General features: G+C 41.6%; 1 protein-coding gene across 1 annotated transcript; it reads right to left on the bottom strand.

The window, feature by feature from the left end:
- Positions 1-814: 814 nt before the first annotated feature.
- hook1 (hook microtubule-tethering protein 1) lies at positions 815-23,230 on the bottom strand. Its single transcript, XM_049588155.1, has 22 exons — positions 23,089-23,230; positions 20,858-20,943; positions 20,070-20,142; positions 19,095-19,145; positions 17,900-18,032; positions 17,514-17,581; positions 17,217-17,279; positions 13,427-13,510; positions 10,798-10,961; positions 10,579-10,719; positions 8,564-8,765; positions 8,332-8,442; positions 8,126-8,213; positions 7,975-8,041; positions 7,749-7,889; positions 6,360-6,447; positions 6,067-6,098; positions 5,878-5,960; positions 5,645-5,745; positions 4,216-4,317; positions 4,049-4,117; positions 815-3,970 (listed from the first exon to the last, which is right to left on the bottom strand). The coding sequence occupies exons 1-22, from the start codon at positions 23,131-23,133 to the stop codon at positions 3,812-3,814; spliced, it is 2,151 nt and encodes a 716-aa protein (XP_049444112.1). The 5' UTR covers positions 23,134-23,230; the 3' UTR covers positions 815-3,811.

The following is a 23,230-nucleotide window of genomic DNA, read 5'->3' as shown; positions in this document are numbered from 1 at the left end:
AGAGAGACATCTGCTGCTCCCTCCACCTGGCACCAGATGAGCAGATGAAGATGGAAGAATCACTATAATGATCACCTACTCCAACCAATTTCTAAAACCATGAAATTGCACCTATGTCCCTAATATTAATTGTTAGCGTATGCAGGGTATAAAAAGTCTGATTAACCTCCTTGTAGGTGTTAAGGTGTTATTTCCTTATCCTCCAAAGACCCCAGCTTTCGTTTGGTATATGCTTAATTTCTCCAAGCTATCTGGGAAACTAGGACCTGATAAGTATAAAAAAATTTGAGCAATGTTGTTGAACAGGAAGTAGTTTTTGGAAAAAAATTATGTCCACATATGGGGGGTCCCAGTGTCCTCAAATGAGTACTTCCTAATTAACAGCATTGCATAGCCTGTTACTGTTGGTAAAACTGGTCAAATTTATTTGCCATATCAAACTTCAGACATTATTTAGCACAAATAAACAAGTATTGACCATTAAATTTGATCAGGTTTTTCTACCTTGTCCACTTTTGTGTCAAGATCTGCTGCAGACTGAGCAGAAGAGTGTCCACAAACCAGGACAACTAAGTTAAACAGATTTAAGTACAATGTGCAGGAAACCCAAAACATGATGTCCTCATATGAGGACGCAGAGTCTCAGGAGGTTATGTAGAGAACTGTGGGCGTGGAAGTATAGTGATTTATAATAATTCTGGCTGACTCAGAACAGAGTTGGCCCGTGCACACATCATGATTTTTGACAGAATACACCTTCATTCTTTCATCTTTGGACCCAAACTGAGATTGATGCTACTGGACGTAAAACACATTTTTAGAAAAAGGATTTATTTATTTATTTATTCATTTACTCACAACAAAACCAAAGGCTTTAATTTTTCCTTAAATTCCTGAAAATTCATACTTCCTTCCTCAACTTTTCTTCATTTACACACAAACATACAACACCTTGTGCTGTTCTACGTTTGATTGTACTTATCATCATATAAATGACACTGCTTTTAAATCAGCAATCTACGAGAATCATCCACTGCAAAGGAAAATAAAAGCGCTTCGACATATAGATCACAAATGGCAAAACCATCATAACAGAATGCCTCTTTAGTGTTAATGCAAACATACAGAGTGACAATCAACAGCCATTTCATGGTGTGAAAGTAGTGCAGTTTAACTTGAAGAGGGTTGGACAGCCAATAACCCACAATATCAAAGAGAACAGCAGCTTCTAACAGCGCTCTCCACCCTGAACTCCCACTGACACTAAAACAGCCTGAAAACGTCGATGATTAAATACAATATCGACTACAATTAAAATTCTCAAGTTACAATTTGCAGGTACTGATGAAAGCTTAACCTGGATCTGACATTCGGATCAGAAGCTGGTGTTAAATCATGTTTACATTACAGCTGTACAACTTCACAGACTTGATTACTCAAGAGCTTTAGTGAATAGAAAGGCCTGCCAGTTTTCATTTAGAGCATGCTGCCAGCAAGGAAGTCAAATCACACTTTAGGAGTATAGAAAATACATGAGATACACTCGTCCTGGATTTCTTGTGTAGGGTTTGTTGTTGCAGCACCTCAGACGTTGATCACTTTATATGATTTATAGGATTTTCACAGCTTTACATGATGTGCTTGTTTCATTTTAGTAAACTGACTGATGTCTGATGCTTGACAGCAGGTGGTGGCCAGCACCAAATATAGCAATCCATTTCTCAAAGAAATCTGAAGCACGTCTGTCTTTTAGTCAGTCTGCTGCGTGATTACATTAGTTCCCCCTTAAAGGAATACTTCACCCACAAAATGATCATTTGTATATCTATACACACCGTGTTTAGGTGGATTTGTGACAAACACTTTGCCTCGCATGCCTTAACAGTAAACAAGGAATCTAAGCCTAATCGACATGAGCATGGGTGTTTTCGAAAAGAAGGTTTCTCCATTCTTTGTTCTCAAAAACTCAAAAAGAATCTTGTCCAGATGCACTGTTAGAAAGAAATCTCCAAATGAAAATGCAAAACACAACTGAAGAGCTGTCAGGAGATGCCAAACCTACAGCAGGGATACAACCATAACCCTAACACCTCACGACGAGGATGATGTTGGCCAATTAGCAGCCTGAAAAACAGCTGTTACAGGAAGGCTACCTGGAGCAGCGACCTCTGGTGGCGCATTCTGGTACTGCTGTTCCCAAATAAGTTGAAAAGTAACAGTTCATTTATGTAAGTTAGGCCTGACGAAGGAGTTAACAGCACACACTGCCATTAAAAGACAAAAACTCAGTGTTCTCAGTTTCTGAAAGTCTTTACCCTGGAGAGAGTTTTGCAAAAAGGTTTTTTTTTCAGTGACCACAACAAAACTTATCAAAACATCGATTTACAAACTTAAACACAACCTGGCAGTATAATCCAAGTCTAACTTATCTAGTCGTACGATCAATACTTCTCAAACACATGCATTTTTTCTTTTAAAACACATACGCGTAAACCTGGGGTGTCAAACTCATTTCAGTTCATGGGCCACATTCAGCCCAATTTGATCTCAGATGCGCCGAACCAATAAAACCATCGCACAATAACCTGTAGGTACCACCAGCTCCAATATTTTTAAGAATTACAGGTACGTTCGGTAGACGTTCATCCCTTTACAAAACAGATGAACAGCCTCAGATATCTTAGTATGGCTCAGTTATTCCACATTCAGCCAGTCTACTTCTCACTGTCATTACATGTGTATTCATCCACACGTTTCCTGACACAGATTCTTTTGAAGTGAAACTGCTGTTTGACAATATTTCGCACAATGTTCAATATCTTTAAACACGGTCACAGTAAGTATTCACTGTTATATCAGAGAACAGTCTCACACATGGATGGATGAGTAGTGCGCCTGGGCAGGCATGTGCGTTTGAACTCTGCCTAATGGAGTGCAAGAGCAGAGTTGTGTGAGACTGTTTATGCAGAAGTGATTAAATAGTTTGAGCAAAAATGCATGTGTTTGGGAAGCACTGAGTATATAACTGGATCGATGAGACCTGGATTATACTGCACGAGTTTAATGTTTTGATATTGTTTTGCTGTTGTTAAATGAGGCCCCCTTTTACTCATCAAGAAATCTTTGTTCCCTGTGGAGGCACGTGAGAAAAACAAAGTGTTCTTCACCAATTCATGGTAACAGTGTGAGTAGAGTAAGTGATACACAACTGATCGTGTTGTGAGTGAAGTATTCCTTTAGCTGCATAGTATGATGGTTCTGTTTTCTATACATCAACAATCATCTGAAGTTAGTTGGCTTTAGCATTCAAGTAACCCTTTTTAAAAAAATCACATTCATATATATTATGGGCTCCAATTCTGAATAAAACAGTTAAGCATATATTTACATTTCTCTTCTTCCTGTTCAAGTACACAGCGTGACAGGATGTAAGAGAGTGAAGGCTAGATTGATTACAGCAAGTATTCAGCCGAGTCTGCAGTTGGCAAAGCAAACACACGGAGCAGAAGGGAATTAAGGGACAGTGTGCGCTACTTCAGCTAGTGAGGTGAACACAGGTTGTGGGTGTCTGTTCTATGAAAGGTCAGCCTGTAGCCAGTGTATTACGGGATAGTTTGCTGTAACGTCAGGTATGTGACCTATAAGGATTTGTTTGAAAAGTAAGTGCTCATTGATCCCAATCAGCTTGTCCGTGACCCTCCTGAAGCGCTGAGAGCAGATGTGTTTAAGGTCACTTAAGTGCTCACTGTTGGGAGAAGAGTATTCTTCCCTTCACTGATTAAAGGTGAGACATTTGGCTCTCTGATGAGGTCTACTTAGAGGTAGTGGCTGGCACGCTGATGGAAAGCGCCCGGCGTGGGGCGTTTGAGACTTGCCGCTGCTGGGACAAGAAGGACTGGCCGGGGGACAGCACGGAGGAGGTGCAGCCACCGAGACGTGATTCAATCGCCAGCTTCTGAAAGCTCAGACTCTGAGGAGGGACAAATTTAGAGTTTCAGTAAGGTCTTAAAAGGCCGAATATACATCCGATAATCTGATTTCATTTTACCTTGTTATACCACGCAGTGACGATCAGCTTCTCCTCATACTCTCTGAGTTTGGCCTGCTCACACTGACGCTGCAGAGGCAAATCAACCAAACATGAGTTGAGTCTGAAACACAGCCCTTTTTAAAAAATACTGCATGTTCAGTGAACGAGTCAAAAAGCAGATTTACCTCCAAGTTGAGAATCTGCTTGTCCCGATCCGCTAACTGGTTCCTCAGAGCCTGGATCTCAGCAGTGGCTGGATTTAGTTTAGGATCCAACGCACGGATAACCTACAAGCACAGAGGAATAAACAGTTCCGAAGTCAGGATCAAATCACTGGACTCAACTTCATGTTTTAATGGATGCCATTAACAACATAACATTTGAGTAACATCTGGGGGATATGGTCTATCGATAATATCACAATATTTTTAGGCTATATTGTAATACAATGATATTTGAAATCTCCTCTAAACTACTGTCGACTACTAAAAAGTTAATCTACCAAATAAAAGCACTGATACAACACAGTCAAATAAAGTATTGTTACTGTATAAATTAAGTTGAATTTCCTTTGGGGATGAATAAAGTTCTATCTATCTATCTATTACAATAAGTTAAATGAGTACTGTTATAATAAAGTTAAATAAAATGCTGTTGGAATTAAATCAATAAAAGCAGCACTTTTGTTCTGAAACCCACGGCTCGTCTCAGGCTGGAAGTGAACTTGAAGCTTGCGGTCAATAGTCAGCATTTAGCAAAAAATTCAACCGTTACAGTGGCTCCACTAAACATAAGGATTCATACACTGTGAGCGGGAAGCAAACTAACAACACTCCAGGTTATTTATTTATTTATAACGTTTGCAAGCTGCACTGGTGCTCCATGGTTGCAAAAAGAGACTAAGTAGTTGCAGCCTGGAGCTCTGCAGATACAAAAACGCACGTCTCTCCTGCTCACCCAAAACAGCCCAGGAAAGATTGATCTGGATGGGAAGGGGAATTCAAATAAACACAAGAAATGTGTGCTCTAGAGAAAGGATCAGCACTCAGTGAATAACCTCCTAAGCCCTATGATAAGCTATTATGGCAAGGCTTAACTATACAGACCAGTGAGCAGTGATAACTAACATGTCTTTGGGGTCATCAGGTGGGAACCTCCTTTCACCAGTGTTTCGTCTAGTTGGTCCCACGACACCTCCAGGAGGCTAGACAGTGATCTCTGGCGTCCCAGAGACACTCCCCTAATGCCAGCTCTCACTGCTCCCCGCACCAACCCAACAACCTCCTTTACCTTACTTACACATGGCTTTCTCAGCCCAAACAGCTGAGAAAGAGTGGTCATATCTGTTTGAGTCTTATATCCCTTTTTGTGTCTGTAAGAGTGAGAGAGCCGTCGGAGAGAACAAAAGAACCAAAATGACCAAAGCAGGTTTCGTGCCAGTGGTTTTAAAAAAAAATGACCTAACTATTTAAACTCAATGTTCCTAATATGATCATTTTACACACGCTGTGTACAAGCTGTGATACGTCGAGTATAACTGATATCTCTCCCACCCTTAGAATAAAATCTGAAAATAAAAAAGGATGAAAGCAAAATGGATCTCTTAGCACTCACATTGCGAGCTTTCTCCAGGTACATTTTGTACCTCTCCTCCATGGCCCTCATGTCATCATCCTTCTTCTTCAGAGCAGCCATCAGCTCATCCAGCTTCAAGGCTTAGACGCAAGACAGAAGTTATGAGGTCTCACTTCAGTTATATTGTGATGTTGTGTATTGATGCAGCGCTGCAGACGAGGCTACATCAGTGGTGTCATATTGCCAAAATTAGTCATGTGATTGAAGCTTACAGGTTTGCGTGTTGTCAGGCTGAAGGTCCTCCAGCAGCTCTTTCTTCTTCATGATTTCGTCCTGAGCCTCGTTCAGCTGGACCCTGAGGAGACAATGCTGCTTCTTTACCTCCCTCTACTGGAGAACACACACACTAGTTTTACATCTCTCTACATTCACACAAGAACTGACACATAAGTCACACTTACATATGTGCATCGAGTTTCCGCTTCAGGTTTGACTGAAAAACAGAAAAGAAAGATTTTAAAGCTTCTACAGACACAGTGCAAAGGTTACATTTGGTAAAGTCATTAATTGCACAACAAAAAATAAACATTTTTTTTTTTAAAAGTACCTCTAAATCAGTTTAACATTCTGAAAACAAAAACAAATGTGATTTCTTTCCGTCATGCCGTGCCAGCACAAAGTCTGAACAGCTTAATAAGATTAACTCTGAGGGATGTTTTCTCTGTCGGGATGCCAGCACTCCTGGCACACTCACATCATCAGGTTTGGCCGCCTGACTCTGCAGAGCCCTCTGGAGGTCCTCCACCTGCTGCTGCAGCTCACTGACCCGCTCTCGACTCAACCTGCAGATTGATCACCGTGAAGACGAGGAAACATTGGTGAAGGAATAAATTCATGAAGGAACTATGGCTGTACCTTTTCATTTAAAGCTTCTATTGAGGTTTTAAAATGTCTGTATTTATATTTTATGACATCATCACCCTGAAAAAATTACTCAATTTGAGTTAAGTAATTCTTCATATTAGATGCTGCTAGACCGCCCCATTAATACAGGTGTGAGCCTCCTTCTGTGTGTGTTGACTGCAGTGAAAATGTTGTTTTTGAAAGGCTAAATTTAAACACATATGGACTGAAGAAGAATATTTCATTAGATAAAAATATATTGTGAATTTTGGAAATGATTGCATCTATTTTCCTTGATAAATTCTCACTTTAGGACCGCAACACTCTGGAGTTGTTGGAAATGTTTGGATCACACGAGTCAGAAACAATCCTACGCAGCCAGAGCTGGAATCTAATTCTATAAATAATGTAATACTAATAATTAGTGCAGCCTAATCTTTATCTGCAGCTGTGCAAAAATACCTGGTTTAAACAGAATGAATAGACATGAAAAAAAGCTACACAGCATTCGTATGTTGATTTAGAATTTGAATGTCCGTGTTAGGAATGATGCTTCAAAGCTTCCAAGTGTTTGGTACTGTAAACAGCATATTCTGAATTATTTCCAAATGAAGTATTAAGATTTTTCTTTGAACGTGTATACAGTGGATTCAGAATGTACATCTCCGTTAGGGTTTTTACCGCAGCTTGTGACGCATGGCCTGTTTACAGTCGGCTTTGTGCGTCATCAGTGGCTACGCTGTACACAAAGCAACTTGCTGACACTTTGAAGGATGGGGTAGAGATGGCACACAAGAGAAAGACAAACATACTTTTTAACATAATGAAAGTCTTGGATATTAATGTGTTTTAAGATATGTGCAAATATCACCACGCCGTCCTCTTCAAGAAGGTGGTTGAAGAAATAAAAGAGAGTCTGTGTTGACACTGTTGAGCAAGTTCGTGAACGATGGAAAATAAAAAATAAAAAAAATCAATTATTGACGCAAAGAAGCGTCTCTTGAAGCACCTCTTTTCAATATTTTGACACAATAAACGACATGCTACAGCATGTTAATGGGAGTATGCATATCTGCATGTAAACAGGAATATTGGTGAATATTTTCTAAACAGCTTAGTAGGAATATTGTCTTTCAGAATACAAGCAAAAACAGAACAAACAGTCAATAACTAGGGAGAAAATGAACTTCTATCACATCGACCTGTTGCTGACTTACGAAGAGAGATCAACTTTGCTAACCTGTTCTCAGTGTCCAGTTCACTACGTGTCTTATGTGCCTCCTCCAGCTGGGTCTGCAGTGCAGCGATCTTCTCCCTCTCATACTCCTCCTGCTGCACTCTCAGCATCTTGTTCTCATGCTGCAGCCTGATGAACTTTTCTCTGAACAACATCACATACAAGGTCAGTGTTCCCACGTTACACTCAAGCAGGAAGTAAACAAGCTCTTTACTGTCAGAAGCATTACCTGTACTCAATGGGGATTAATTCAGCTGCCAGATTATCGTGGCTGGGGCTGCCAGAAGGAATCATCCCTACATGAAATAAACATGTGCGTGTTAATGTCAGAGTGGCAAAGCAGCGTTTTCACTGTCAGACATGACTATCCAGTCACACACCTGCTTGGGAGAGCTGGTGCTGTTGAGCCTGAGTGCATCGCAGCTCCTCGTTGATCTCCTTCAGAGAATCTCTCTCGATGATGATCCTCTAATGGAGGGGAAGACGTGTTAAAGCAACAGCTCAAATGTTAGTAAAAAATGTTACAGCTAGAGTAAACTAAATCCTTCTGCAGAGTCCTCCTGACACATTTCAAACACTGCCACACCTCTTTCTCCTTCATTACAGTTTCATGCTTTTCCTCTAACTTCTTCATCTCAAAGGCCAGGTTATCTGCTCGCCTCGACTCCTCCGACAGCTTCCTGTGTAGCTCCTGGACCTGTGAGACAGCATGTGAAAATACTATTAAATAAAATGTGTACCCTGTGAGAGCTGTAACATAGGAATTGTCAAAGTGGAGTTTCCATTTAAAAACCAACTGTGCTTTGCATATAATTTACCTGTCTCTTGTAGGTCTCGAGCTGTGCACGCGCAGCGTTGGCCTTGCGCAGTTCTTCCTCCAAGCTGACAGTGTTGTGCATGTATGTCATGTTATTCTCCTCCAGCAGCTTCATCTGCCTCTTCAGATCGCCTAAATTCTCCAGTTTACGTTTGTATGTATCCACTGAAGCCTCCAACATCACCACACGGTCTGAGCAGTTCCTATATTCATAGTATATGAATACAAAATAAATACATGAATTATGTAAATTTACAAAGCTGTAAAGGCCCATGAGAAGACGTGCACGCTGTCTTTTTTACTTACAATAATCTTTACTGGACATACAGCGTTTCAATCGTCAAACCTTCATCAGGTTAAACTGGCGGACAAAGAACATTCAGCAGACAGATACAGCTGACACTTCCTCAAGCCAGGCTCAGACTACAGGAGTTCTGCATCTATTCATCCCTAAATCACCCCTCCTGATATCAGAGCAGAAATCCGGTCTGGACCCTTGGTCGTTACTGATGTTCAGCCCAGATTATCTGGTGATGTGAGAGGTTTACAGATACAGTCCTAAACCTCCAGAACTGCTCCCAGACTTGTTGGGGCCATCCCAATAATTAAAAACATGTCTGATATTTAAGATATGAAATCTGGATGATTAGAGTTATGATTGCATCAGTACTAAGAAGCTGATGGTGCTGCCATGCAATGGCAAACATTCGAGCCCTTGAAGCTAGCGTTAGCAAGCATACTACTGTTATCAGGTATTAAAACTGACAGTTCTCACCGATGAATAGAGTAGACCCGTGTTAACTGCATCCACCCAACCATTTTCTCATCCACACTCTTTCGCCTTCTGCTTTTGTTGTTTTAAATGCAAAACATTGTTACCATTACAGCACGTTGCCGCACCACCTCAGTCTGTTTTGTTTACACCTGTTTCCCCATGAGATCATGTGAGGCGGTGCATTCAGGCTCCCTTTGCCACTGCAATCTTAATAATATGTTGCAGTGTGTGATACAACATTATTTTCAAATCTTGTAGTGCGAGCACGTTTGAGATTAAAAGAGGAACATCTGTGAAGTTTGTGTGTTGCAACCAGATGTCAAATTTGGTTGGGATTTTATAATTCGTGTGGTCTGAGCCTGGCTTCAGGTGAGGCCGATCCTATGTAACTGGGAGATTCTATGAAATTTTCCATAACACATATTTTCTATTTTCTTTCCCATCTAGTGATTAGATGGGCTATTTTATATCATAGTAACTTACTGCCTATTGAGAGGTATATTCATGGTGTCGCCTAAACAGTGAAATCATGATACTGAGATCTACCATTAGTCTTTTATTATTAGTGTCGTTATAGAAGAGATGATTGTAGATACACTGATTTGAGTTTTATTTACAGTAATTCACATTTGTGTGTAAATTGATGTAGTTGCTGTTCACCGTAGATTGTGGAAGGTCTATTTTTTAATGTGTGATGTGCCCTCTAATTGGCTGAATGCACTCAGCCTGTGGAACTGTCTGACAGCTCATATCATACTGCATCTCCAATAAAGTTTATTGCAAGTTTAAGAACAGTGTGCAGGACTTCTCTCTTCTCTTCTAAGAACTATGACTCCAACTGCTTTCAGAAAAGGAATTTTCTATCTTTAGGGTCTGATCCCTGGTCTCCACTGGCACAGACGAAGAACTGTTACAATTTGTAGAGTACTTTATTTTGGAAAGTGGGTGTCCACATTGTTTTCCTGCTTCTCTTTCTTAGTACTGATGCAAAGAGTCAAGCTACTCTCTCAAGGTCAGTGCAGAGAAATCTGAATGCTGATTTTTGTTCCAGCCAAACAAAACATCAGCTAATTTCACTGATTAACAAACCCTCAACCAGACGAGAGGGGCTAATCAGTGAAATCATGAGCTGACCTTCCTCCTCCACCTAACTGAAGAGCTAGTTCCTCATTTAGAGGCAACAAAAGATGTTTGTATGCTGCTCCCTGAAGAAAGAAAGTGGTTGTTTATTCCACACAAACCTCAGAACGTCCAGTTCATCTTTGAGGGCTCGAGATTCTTCTGCCAGGCTGGTGAGCTCGTCATTACGGTGCTGAACCTCGATCAGCTGCTTCTCCAACTCTTCACAGTGGATCCGGTAGTCATCCTTGGCAGCCTCCAGCCTGAATCGTGCACATACACATAACTGTTAAGACTTCTACACCCATAACGAGGTTGTTGCTAAGCAGATCGAGACCCACCTGAAGTTCTCTTCCTGCAGCGCCTCTAACTGTTGCTGCAGCTGGCTGTGTTTTCTTCCTGAGGGGGTGCTTGGGTCGTCAAATGTGTCCAGCTGATTGGCTCGGTCTGTTAGGACATCATTCTCAGCCAACAAGCTGTTCCGTTCCTCCTGAAGAACCGCCACCTGTCCAGGTACAATAAGGTTTGGACCGACTCTTACAAGTGACACAATGTGAACAAAGTTAAGGTGAATTAAATATACAAACACAATATTTGTGTCGAGTCAGCAGAAAGAAACTGTGATGTTAAATCTCTCTTTGGTCAATTATTTCGTGCAAAGCAGCAAAGTCACATCTGAGCATCAAAAGACACACCGACAGACAACTCTCTTCCTCTCCCAGCTGTTAAAGCAAACAGTGCAGTTAATCCATGCTGGCAGCAGAGCACAGACAAAGTGCACTTTAAGCAAACATGTTAATACACGGTTAGTTAGTTTGACTTCTCTCCCATCATTTCCCTGATGTTGGACATTAACTCGTCGTTGTTTAAAAATCCTGCATACAAAATATCTACAAACAACCTTTAACGACAGCAGAGCTACATGGTTCAAACCAATATCATGACTGAAGTTACAATATTTTTCTGACATCGATCAGGCATAACATTATGACCACCTGCCTTATACTGTGTAGGCCCCCCTTTTGCTGCCAAAACAGTCCTGACCCATTGAGGCATGGACTCCACTAGACCTCTGAAGGTGTGCTGTGGTATCTGGCACCAAGACGTTAGCAGTAGATCCTTAACGTCCTGTTAGTTGCGAGGTGGGACCTCCATGGATCAGACTTGTTTGTCCAGCACATCCCACAGATGCTAGATTGGATTGAGATCTGGGGATTTTGGAAGCCAAGGCAACACCTCAAACTGGTTGTTGTGTTCCTCAAACCATTCCTGAACCACGACACTGCCATCAGGGAATACCGTTTCCATGAAAGGGTGAACAAGGACTGCAACAGTGCTTAGGTAGGTGCTACGTATCAAAGTATCATCCACATGGATGGCAGGACCCAAGGTTTCCCAGCAGACCATTGCCCAAAACATCACACTGCCTCCGTCGGCTTACCTTCTTCTCATAGTGCATCCTGGTGACATGTGTTCCCCAGGTAAGCGACGCACACACACACGCGGCCATGCACGTGATGTTGAAGAAAACGCAATTCATTACACCAGGACGCCTTCTTCCATTTCTCTGTGGTCCAGTTCTGATGCTCACGTGCCCATTGTTGCCGTTTTCAGCGGTGGAACCAGCATTAACTTCTTTAGCAATTTGAGCCACAGTAGCTCGTCTGCTGGATAAGACCACACGGGCCAGCCTTCGCTCCCCACGTACATCACTGAGCCTTGGCCGTCCATGACCCTGTCGCCGGTTCACCACTGTTCCTTCCCTGGACCATTTTTGATAGATACTGACCACTGCAGACTGGGAGCATCCCACAAGAACTGCAGTTTTGGCGATGCTCTGACTCAGTCGTCAAACTATCACAATTTGGTCCTTGTCAAACTCGCTCAAATCCTCATGCTTGCCCATTTCTCCTGCTTCTAACACATCAACTTTGAGGACAAAACGTTCACTTGCTGCCTGATATATCCCACCCACCAACAGGTGCCACGATGAGGAGATAATCAGTGTTATTCACTTCACCTGTCAGTGGTCATGATGTTATGTCTGATTGGTGTATATTCTATGCAGTAAAATATGATAATATTATATAGAGCGTTACAATGGACATAACTTCCCACACAGGTAAAATAAACTTCAATCATTCATATTGTTGCCTTCGTGTTCAGTTTGCTTGGAATCATTTCTGTAATTGATAACAAGATGTGATCATCATTATCACAGGAATTGAACTATCTTTAACTCTTATTCTATGAACTATACTTACAGTCTCACACAGAACAATATGCATTACAAAATAATGCAACGTTGCTTTTACCAGAAGAAGATGACAAAATGGTTATTATGACAGACAGATGTTCCCGGGTGAATTACTAGAGGATCACCACAAAATATTACAAACAGAAACACATTGCGTGACTCGTCTCGAACAGAATCCTGACTGAGCCATCTGTTAGCTGAGTTAGAGTTAATATTCGAGCAGCCGGTTTAGAAGGGTTTAGTTTGGTCGGATGGTCAGCCATGTTGGACTTACCTAGCTGCGGCGAGAGATGAGCAAGACTGGTGACAGAACAAATCAATCTGTCGAGAGTCCAGTTGAACAGTTGATCAGTGGCTGTGCTACATGTAGCCTGCCTGTACAGTAAAGAGTGAGGCCTTCTAGCAGCAGCAGAGCATGGGCTGGGTGCCACAGTGGGACCAGCAGAGCCCAGACTCTAAGCCCACAGTCCTTCTGCCACAGCAGCTCCAGACAATGGACCCGAGCATCACAGCGAATTACACAACTCCTGTTTATACTGTACCACAGGCATGCGTGTGTGTGTGTGTGTGTGTGTGTGTGTGTGTGTGTGTGTGTGTGTGTGGACATAAAGAGCTGAATATCGGTAAACCTACAGAAAGCACTGAGGCTAGACGGCTGTAAATGCATCACATCAATGTATATTAATGTAGTGTGTGCATAAGTTTGTATTCACCTGTACGTCGAGCTCTTGACAGCGCTGGGCTAATGCTTCCTTCTCTGCCACAAGTTCAGAGAGTTCCTCCAGGGCTTTTTTCAGCTGAAGAAAAAGCAGAATTAACTAACACGTACATTCACTTCAACTTATCGACTGGTTCTGCTGCAACACTCTGCTGCTCAGGAAGCTCAAATGGTCTTAACACACTTTTATAACCGTCACCTCCTCTTTATGAAAAGTCATGTTCAATTTTTACTCAATGTCAAGCCTGTTACAGAGGACTCATCCTGCCCAGCCTCTGCCTGTTCAGGGAGCTGTGCAGTGACAGTCAAAATTCGAGCACTGGGATTCTCTGCACAGCGGTCAAACAGATCAAGGAGAATAAAACGCCTCAGTGATGGGATACTCCAGGTTGGAGTGACTCCTTTGAAATGGTAATGTTGACTTTAGCTGAGATGCTGACTGAATGTTAGACTGGTGACTTATGCAGTTTATACAGAACATTAGAGCTGACGGGTTAAGTTAAAGGGAAATTTCGGTTTATTTCAACCTGTCTCCTATCGTCCTAAATTTGTTTCAAGTGACTAGTAACATAAAAATAATAGTTAGCATGTTAGCCGTTAGCCTAGATACAGCTGTAGCGTCAGACCTGTTAAAACGTAAGTGAACGCGCATACTTCAAGTGCAAAGTTAGTCCACTAAACAAGCTTTTTCTCCACAAAGACCACCTCATATCGTTAGGATAAATGTCAGAGAACATATAGAAAACGACATGTAAACGTGCTATCTTACCTTACCGGTGTGCTGCCATGTTTGTTTACCATTTAGCTAAGGCTGCAACCAGTCCCATTCCTTGCAACAGAGGCATTCCTCTTCTGTGGGCACTGGGGCACAGCATTCACAGGTACACCACCAATCTCCAGAGCTAAATCCTTCCAGCAGCCATTCCTCCTCTCTCGTCCTCTACCTGTTGTGCCTCTCTCTCTCTCCTCCTCCATTCTTCAATTTCACAAAGCTCTTCGTCAGTGTAATCTGGCTCAAATAAATAAGGGCAGCCATCGACTCTCGATGTGGAAAGCCTATATACTAACATTTCACATTTAGGTGGTCTTCAGAGTTGTCTTACCTTATGGTGTGTTTACCGTTTAGCTCTGCTTCCCAAAGCGCGGCCGAAATATCGCAAGAACAAGCAGCGATCTCATACCGTGCCTGAAATCTCGCGAGAACAAGCAGCAACAGCTGGAAGGCAGAACCGGACAGTAGCCTGAAAAGTTCATTCATTTATTTTATGAAAGATTTATAGAATAATGGCTGACTTTTTGCCAGACTTCGACTTTGTGGAGGACGAATTTGATTTTGCAGAGTTTGATGGCCGCCCTTATTTATTTGAGCCAGAATACACTGACGAAGAGCTTCGTGAAATTGAAGAACAGAAGAGGAGAGAGCGAGGCGCAACAGGTAGAGGACGAGAGGGGAGGAGTGGCTGCTGCAAGGCTGCGTAGCTCTGGAGATTGGTGGTGTACCTGTGAATGCTGTGCCCCAGTGCCCACAGAAGAGGAATGCCTCTGTTGCAAGGAATGGGACCGGTTGCAGTCTTAGCTAACGTTAAATGGTAAACAACAAACATGGCAGCACACCGGTAAGGTAAGACAACACGTTTACATGTCGTTTTCTATATGTTCTCTGACATTTATCCTAACGATATGAGGCGGTCTTTGTGGAAAAAAGCTTGTTTAGTGGACTAACTTTGCACTTGAAGGTTGCCCGTTCACTTACGTTTTAACAGGTCTGACGCTACTATGCGCCCTGGCTGTATCTAGGCTAACGGCTAACATGCTAACTATTATTTCTATGTCACTAGTCACTTGAAACAAATTTAGAACGATAGGAGATGGGTTGAAATAAACCGAAATTTCCCTTTAATAAACTGACAAACCAACCGAGAGTTAACAAGCTTTTTTGATTATTAATTACATTTTTCATTCAGTTGCTAGGTACTGCCTAGGCTTGGGTAGCGAGCAGCGAGTTCCCTACGTTCCACAAGCTCATATGTGAAGAAGAGGAACATCGTTACATCAATTTTCCTCATTAAACAGAAAAAACAACAGACACCTTCTGACTTCTTGTTTCTCTCTTTCACCAAACTAAGACTACGATAATTTCCTTGTTACCTCATCATAGAACACACTTTCAAACCCGCAAGAAACAAAACTCAGAAAAAACATCTTGGTTCGTTGTTCCTTTGCTCCAACAATCACCAGCTCTGGTTTGTTCATAATAAACCCGTATTTCACAGAGTCAGACGTGAACACATGCTCGCTGTTTCTCTCTGCCTTTGCTGACCAGCTTTTTACAAGGCCTGTAACATTCTCCCCACCACTCGCCATCTTTCTCAGCTCAGCTACCTGTTACACCAGTAGAGACTGACCTCTGGTGGCTTGTGCTGTGCACTGCATCACCTTAACAACAGTGTCTCTGTATCAGTTCAACAAAAAGAGGAGCTCTGTAAGTTTTACTAGTATTTAAAATCATACCTCTGGGATTTCGAAATACCTCAGTATACCTTAATACTGTGATACCGCTCAAGCCTAGTACTGCCTCTCAAGAGGTGAGGATCTACTGTCTCCAACATATATCATAATAAATTCACCTGTAGGCTGTATGACTGTTGGTGATACAAAATAAGCTGTTTTAAATCATTTGAATCATTACATTAATGTTTGAATGTTATGTACTTTTCAGGGATTCTTGTTTTGTTCTTTTTGGAGTGATTTAGGTTATCTCACTATATAATGACGAAAATTCTGTGTGTGTGTCTGTTCCACGTTTTTCTCCTCACTGACGTGGTCAATCTACTGTACTTTCAACAAAGCAATCATACTATCAAATTCACAAAAACTCTGTCTGAATACATTGCTCTTCTTAAAGGGTTCAGTTGACTATTTAATCTGCAATTTCCTATGACCTGTATCCCAAACACACTCAGTGGGTATGGACTAGTAATTATAATAAATAATTTTATTATCACACAATTTAAATTCCCTTGGTTAGAGAATAAAGACCTTTACACACCAAGTCCTTATTTTTCATCCAAAATCATTGCACGTTGAAAAATAAATATGACCTCATGTTCAGTCAAACACATTTACACACCAACTCCGAAACTCCGAAAATTCATCCATCAGAGTTTTCAGAACAGGTTCAATTATCTGCAGTTTTTTTGCATCCATCAAAACCCTTTAGAGCGTTGTATGACAAAGAGGCAGTGAAAAACAAATGTGACCTGCAGGAGACACATACATTTGCAACAAAAGAGAGGAAGTGCACAGTATTATTTTGTGACTCAGAAAGCCTACAACAGGTGAGATAGTAATATTCAGGTGGATGGCGACGACAAAGAGGAGGATGAAAAGGAGGCCGAAGAGCACATGCAGACAGAGAAAAAGAAAGTGACAGAGACAGAGAGAGAGGACAGCTCAGCCACTTCAGGTAGAGAGGAGGTGAAAGGAGGAGAGAGTGGTGACAGGCAGGGAGGTGCCTCCAGTGGAGAGAAGCAAGGGAGCAAATGTGTCTTTCCATTTTGTTTTGTACTGAGAATTTTTTGGAAAAAAACAGAACAATAAAATGCATTGGACTCAGTGTGCAAGGTTCCTGTGTGCAATCATTTCTATCTGATGATGGATTAAAAAGACACAAGAGAAAAACACAGCCTTGGTGTGTAAAGGCCTTCACACAGCAGACAGTACCAACTCTGTTCAAACACAAAGGAGATTTCCCAGCTGGGAGTCTCTGTCGTAATAACACTGACCTGCTGTTCCAAGTCCCCTGATGGTTCTGCTCCAAATGGGGCCATGATCTCTTTACTCATGAGCTGGAGAGGAAAAATGGGTTTATGGATCACACACACTCATTAGAATAGCTGCAAAGCCTCCACCTATTTTACCTGAACACAAGCAGTATGCCCTCTGCCCCCCACCAACAACTACTGTGCCTTTGACACAGCTACAGTTATCAAAAATGTACAACTGCTGAGCTAAGCTGTACTGGATATCTTTAACATCTCTAATCTGAGTGAGGGAGACACTTGGTGTTAAGATGGACTGACCTCCTGGATGGCTGTCATTACAACGTGCTGCACAGACTCCTCCAAGGTCATGATGATCTGAATGTATTCTGTAAACAGAATGAGAGATTCATGAACTACACACGCTGACTGCAGCATTCATCATTTTTCAGCACTGGCATCCCACTTCCAAATGTAACACTACCGACATTGATTTCCCCGCGAGGCTCTCTGATGGACTCTGCCTTTGTCAGAGACTTGGCAGGGCAATAATTAAACATTGTTCAGCCGACGGGCCTTAACCCAACTGGATTCTGATGGACAATTCCTTTTCTCTCTACTCTGTACACCACACACATACTGCAGATATCTGTTTGTGTCTAATTTGTGTACACAAAATTGTGCCGAACACAGAAGCGGTCACATACCTTGTTTACGCTCACACTTGACAGCACAGCCCAGTACAAGCTGCAGCAGCCTCCCCAGCTCCACGGGGTCCGAATGCTCTGCCACCTGGGCCAGATCTGGCAAAGGGAAGTCTGAGATTTCCTGGGCTAAGACCTGGTGGAACAAAGAAAACAGTGAGTGAAACGGCACTGATTTTACATGCTCATGGTAGACTAATGCCGGCCTGACGCCAAACAACTTCACAAGCAATTTTACTGTTGCAGACAAATTTCCAGTGTTGTAATGAAATCATGAGAGTTTTACTAGAGCTGTGGCACACCTCCATGATCTCAATCATTTGGTGTAAGGTGGTCCAAAACTCAGTCTGAGCCGTCTTAAGTTAGTCCTTCATGACAAAATTTAACATGTTGAATTTTATTTTAAGTTTTTAGTCTTTGCTCATGTAAATACTGGAGTTTAATTACGTGAAGATTGTGAACAACCATTCTCTCCCGCACCAAACAGGAGGCAGCAAACCAGGTAGACAGTAAACACGAACGTGATTCTGGGAGAGCGCAAGAACATGAATAAGCTTGGGTTGTAGAGTGAATAAGAGTCCGTGTTTAATTCGGCATGTATCTGATCCACCAACCAGCACTTACTATAGTGAGAAATCTTACATCTTTTTTAAAGAAGATATTTTTTTAGGAGTTGTTTATATGTTATTTTTCTTAATGGGACTTTGGCCTAATAGTTTTCACCAGGAGTAGGATGGGAATCTCTAAAGGTATCAAGTTGTAGTCTTGCAAACAGTGACCCTGCAAGATCCCAAGTCTTTGCTAAATCTTACAGTCTGTCACTAAAAACCCACGTTGTCCTCACATGTGTCAGACTGTGCCTTTTAAAAGTATTTTTAAGTCTTATCTTGTATGGTAAGCATACAGGAATTATTGAATAAATATGTCACTTGTGTGTTGCAGCAAAGTGGATATAAATTGCTGGCTTTACAACTCCACTGTGGATGTACTGAGTATCAGGCTTAAACTGCGCGATGTTTGTTTTGATCTTAACAGCGCACTAGGCTCCTGGGGTTGGGCGCTATGTCAACAGTGCATACTACAACTCTCACATGAACTGAACAAACACGCACGAGTCCGCCTGTTACACACAGTAGGTGTTAAATAACCTGTCAACTGTGCAAACACAAGGAGAATACTGTACAGGACCACAACCTACCTCGTTATAATAATCAACCACCATCTGAAGGATCTTCTTCAGGTTGTTCATCTGAGATCACACACAAGATTATAAAATGTTAGGAACTTAGTTTATCATCAAAACTGGGACCAAGGGGACAAATTATGGATGCACGATACTGGATTTATTTGTTGATATATAACAACTTATTTGGCCGGTAACCAATGCTAATATAAGTCATCATTAAGTCTCTTCTGTCGTGGAATCAACATCATATTAGTCATATTCATGCATTGTGTAAAATAAGAAAAAACACGTTGGCCGATTCTAATAGTTCATTTTAAAGTCGACATTAGTGATGATGTACTGATATTAACGTGCATCCCTCGACAAAATCACAAGAGATTCACTTCAAACATAATTTATATTCATGCCATAATAAAAATCAAGACTTTTCAAATGTACACAGTGAAAACATGCCTTTTGCTCAGCAGACATTTTGACTTGTTTCTGGTGACAAGGTTATTAATAACATTAATGGTGGTTCTTTTCTACTACTGTCCCAGTAAGCCCTGCATACACAACACAAGGACCTTTAAACTGAGGCACCTAAATGGAACTGAGCCGCTATTCATTTTATTATTGTGTGTTTCCTACTGCGGCATGTCAAAATGTCTTCTGTGAAAGACTGAGGATGAAAGACAGCAACAGGGGAAACAGAGTGAAACAGAGGGATCGAGAACAGCGTGCACTTTCTTTTTGAATTACATTACATACAGCTGACACATTTAGACAAACATACATGTACACATTTCACCAGAGGAGTCAGAACGTGGGGTCAGAGTGCGGGCTAAGCCAGGAGCAGCACCCCCGGGGCAGGCAGGAGGTCAGTGTCAAGGACAGATTGGCAGGGTTGAAGCAAACACAGGATTTAGCACACGTGGAGGGGGGGGTCAGCAAAACATGAAGAGAGAAGTCAGAGAGGGGGACGGGGAGGACAACACTGCTCTGTACCTTCAGTCTCCAGTTTTCCTCAACATCTGTTTTTATACGGCCGAGCCATCCATCAGTGAACCATGCTGGGTCTCTGCAGCACACAGATGGGAACAACAGCTCATCAACACGTGACTTCTCAGCGACTGTGTGTCGTTCAAGGTCAGATTCTTCTAGATAATACTGAATGTTGCGGTTTGCTTTCTCTCAGCCTTCTTTTACTTGCACTATTTTTTTTTTCTGCAGTGATAGTAAAAGCAACGTAGAGAGAGTTTTTGTCTCTCACAAAGTCTCAGCACTTAGTCATAACACAACATGCCTCTCTACTGTAGCTTTGGTGCATTGTGAAGTCTCAAGGTTGCTGTCTGAGGAGAGCGTCTTATCTCCTTCCACTACATTAGACCTTTTTGAATCACTACTTGCGCTGATTGGTGAATTTAAAAACAAGACGTTGTTGTTTGATCTCCATTTCATTATCTATAGAAATGAAAAAAGGTTTGCACAAAAAAGAGAACCAGAAATTAACCATCCAATAGCATTTGTGCTTCAGTGTTTTACACCATAAACAACAATTTTCCCTGAATAAGTGACAAACAAAATCCTTTAAGTGAGCTTTTTTGCCAAGGCCACATGTGATGTGAATTATCTGACCCATACCAGACTGGCTCTGAATAAATACTGTATCAGCAGAGGAGCCAGATATCATGATTAATGGGGCAGATCTGGACGACCTACAGTATATGTTGTATTCCTGTGTGTGTGTGTGTGTGTGTGTGTGTGTGTGTGTGTGTGTGTGTGTGTTTCCTCACATTTGATTCAGTGCCTGAGATATTGCCGCTCCAGTGGTCAGCTCCTCCACTGTTCTGCAGGGTGCAGCAGTGTTGAAGGTCTGCAGCTGAGAGGCACAAAATACAGCATCATCATGGGGACTGGTCAACACTCCACGGGGGAATAAAACACTGTTGGGGAGGTGGTGACATGCAGAAGCACACTGCATTCAGCAAGCTGTCACTGGAGATTTACTCCACAACACTGCAGATGTGCTGAGGTGCTGTGTACTTGCATTCAAACCACTACGAGGGAGGAGCGGAGACAATGGAGGACAGGGATGACAGATTGGACTGCAGATAAAAGTGGCAAAGACACCACGATAAAGACAAAGGCTTTGAAGGTGTGAATAATTCAAGTGGCAGCCACGATGTAAGGTAGGTGTAACGACCTGGGCTGACATCCCTTTTACTCAAACACAAACTGCCAAACCGTGTCCTGTACACAAACTGCAGTTTGCAGTGATAACAAAACCTCTCCAAAGGCTGCCACTCTGACATTCACTCCCATCAGCCAGTGACAGTGTTATTTCAAAATGAACCATCAAATGGAAACACTGACATCTTATATTAAAAGTAAATCCACTGTTTGAGGACAGCTTTTATAGTTATGTGTCTGGCTTCCTGTGGTGGAATGTAACTGCGTACTGTTCTTTAAGTACAACTTCAAGGTACTTGTAAATACTTTTACTCCACTACAGTTATTTGACAGCTTTAGTTACTAGTTTGTAGATTCAGATTGTTACTAGGGCTGCACAATTATTGAGTAATCAGAATATTATCGAAATCGCACTATGGCCCACGTTTAATATCCAAATTACAGGAACTGCAATTTTTTGATAAAGGTAAAACATGTCACAAAAAAACTGTATAAATGAAATATTGGGGTGCTACACAGAGGCCACAGGCTACAAATCATTTCCCAGATGTTTGGTACAGACCCCAGTAAAAATCATATCATTAGTTTTATATTTTTTCAATGAAAATAAACAGCAAAAATAATCATTCCCACTAAAATCGCAACTCATATCGCAACTGCAATACCTGTCAAAATAATCGCAATATTTCTAGTTTTAATTGTTAAAAAAAAATATATAATTCAGTAATGAATTATGTTATAGCCTGCTGTTATAGATTAAGAAACGCAGCAGTGTATAAAATTGCTGAAAGCCTAACCGTTACCAGATGCATAGGCATATAGGCATTATAGATATTATTATTATAGAAATAAGTATGCAAGAATGCATTATGCGACAATTCATAAGACAATATATAAAGTAGGCCTACGTATAAATATAGAAATAAAAAATCAGAGGCGTGTTGTCTAAAAAACAAATAAAAGTAAAATATGCACACATAAGAAATGTGTATAAATAGCTTATTAATAGCATAAATAAAGAAAAGTGTAAAATTTCCAGAAAGGTAAGAGTCACTTTAAGCAAGATTTTAAGTGCAGAACATTTACTTGTGAGAGATTACACTGAGGTATCACTGCTTTTACTTAAGTATAATATTTAACTGAATGGAAAGGAAATGTCTTTGACTGGGAAGTGTTTCCTTTTCCCTAGTTGGACACACAGGTTTCTGGGATGTACCTGTGGCAGGCTAACTTATCTCACCTCTTATTAAGTCGTGAGACAGTGACACTGTTGTTCAACAAGGTAACTGATGTGGCTTCGATACAGGACTTAGATCTAATGAAACAAGGAAACAAACCGCTGATTCACACCCATGGAGAGGAGCAGGTGAAGGCAGCAGCTGTTGCTAAATGAGGGCACTTAACTGTTAACATTAGCTTCATCAGTTACATAAGGTTAATAAGAGCGACATTACACGAATATATCCCGGTTAATTGGATTAGCAGTCGACGAGGATCGACCAAACTACAGAATACTGCTGTCTTTGTGTCTTTACCTGGTAACTTTATGTGTATTAGCTAACCCTGCTGCTCACTTAGTTAGCATGCAGCATATTATTAAACTAATAACAGCTGAAACTGACGTTAATCTCCGTCATAACGGTTATGTGACGACCGTTGAATTAAAACCGTCTCTCCGTCACGTTTCATTGACTTCTCTCGGCTGTTGAGTGTTTTCGCTGACACCCCCACCCCCACCCCCACCACCTACAAACAGGTAAACCAAACCGCCTCCATGGTTCCCTCGTACCAGGCGACACCTTCCCGTCACGCTAAGATGTCAAATAAAACTCACCCATATTACGAGGCTCTCCGTCAGTGCCGTTTTACTCTCGTCCATTTGTTCCTCTTTAGCTTAAAGCTATATTTGCCTCCACCTGTCAGCAAACCTCTTCCACTCCTTTCCTCCGCATTTGACCTCACCTGCTGCCAAGAGG

This window comes from Epinephelus fuscoguttatus, linkage group LG10 (assembly GCF_011397635.1).
Source record: "Epinephelus fuscoguttatus linkage group LG10, E.fuscoguttatus.final_Chr_v1".
NCBI lineage: Eukaryota > Metazoa > Chordata > Actinopteri > Perciformes > Serranidae > Epinephelus > Epinephelus fuscoguttatus.
This window is presented reverse-complemented; position numbering and strand designations above follow the sequence as displayed.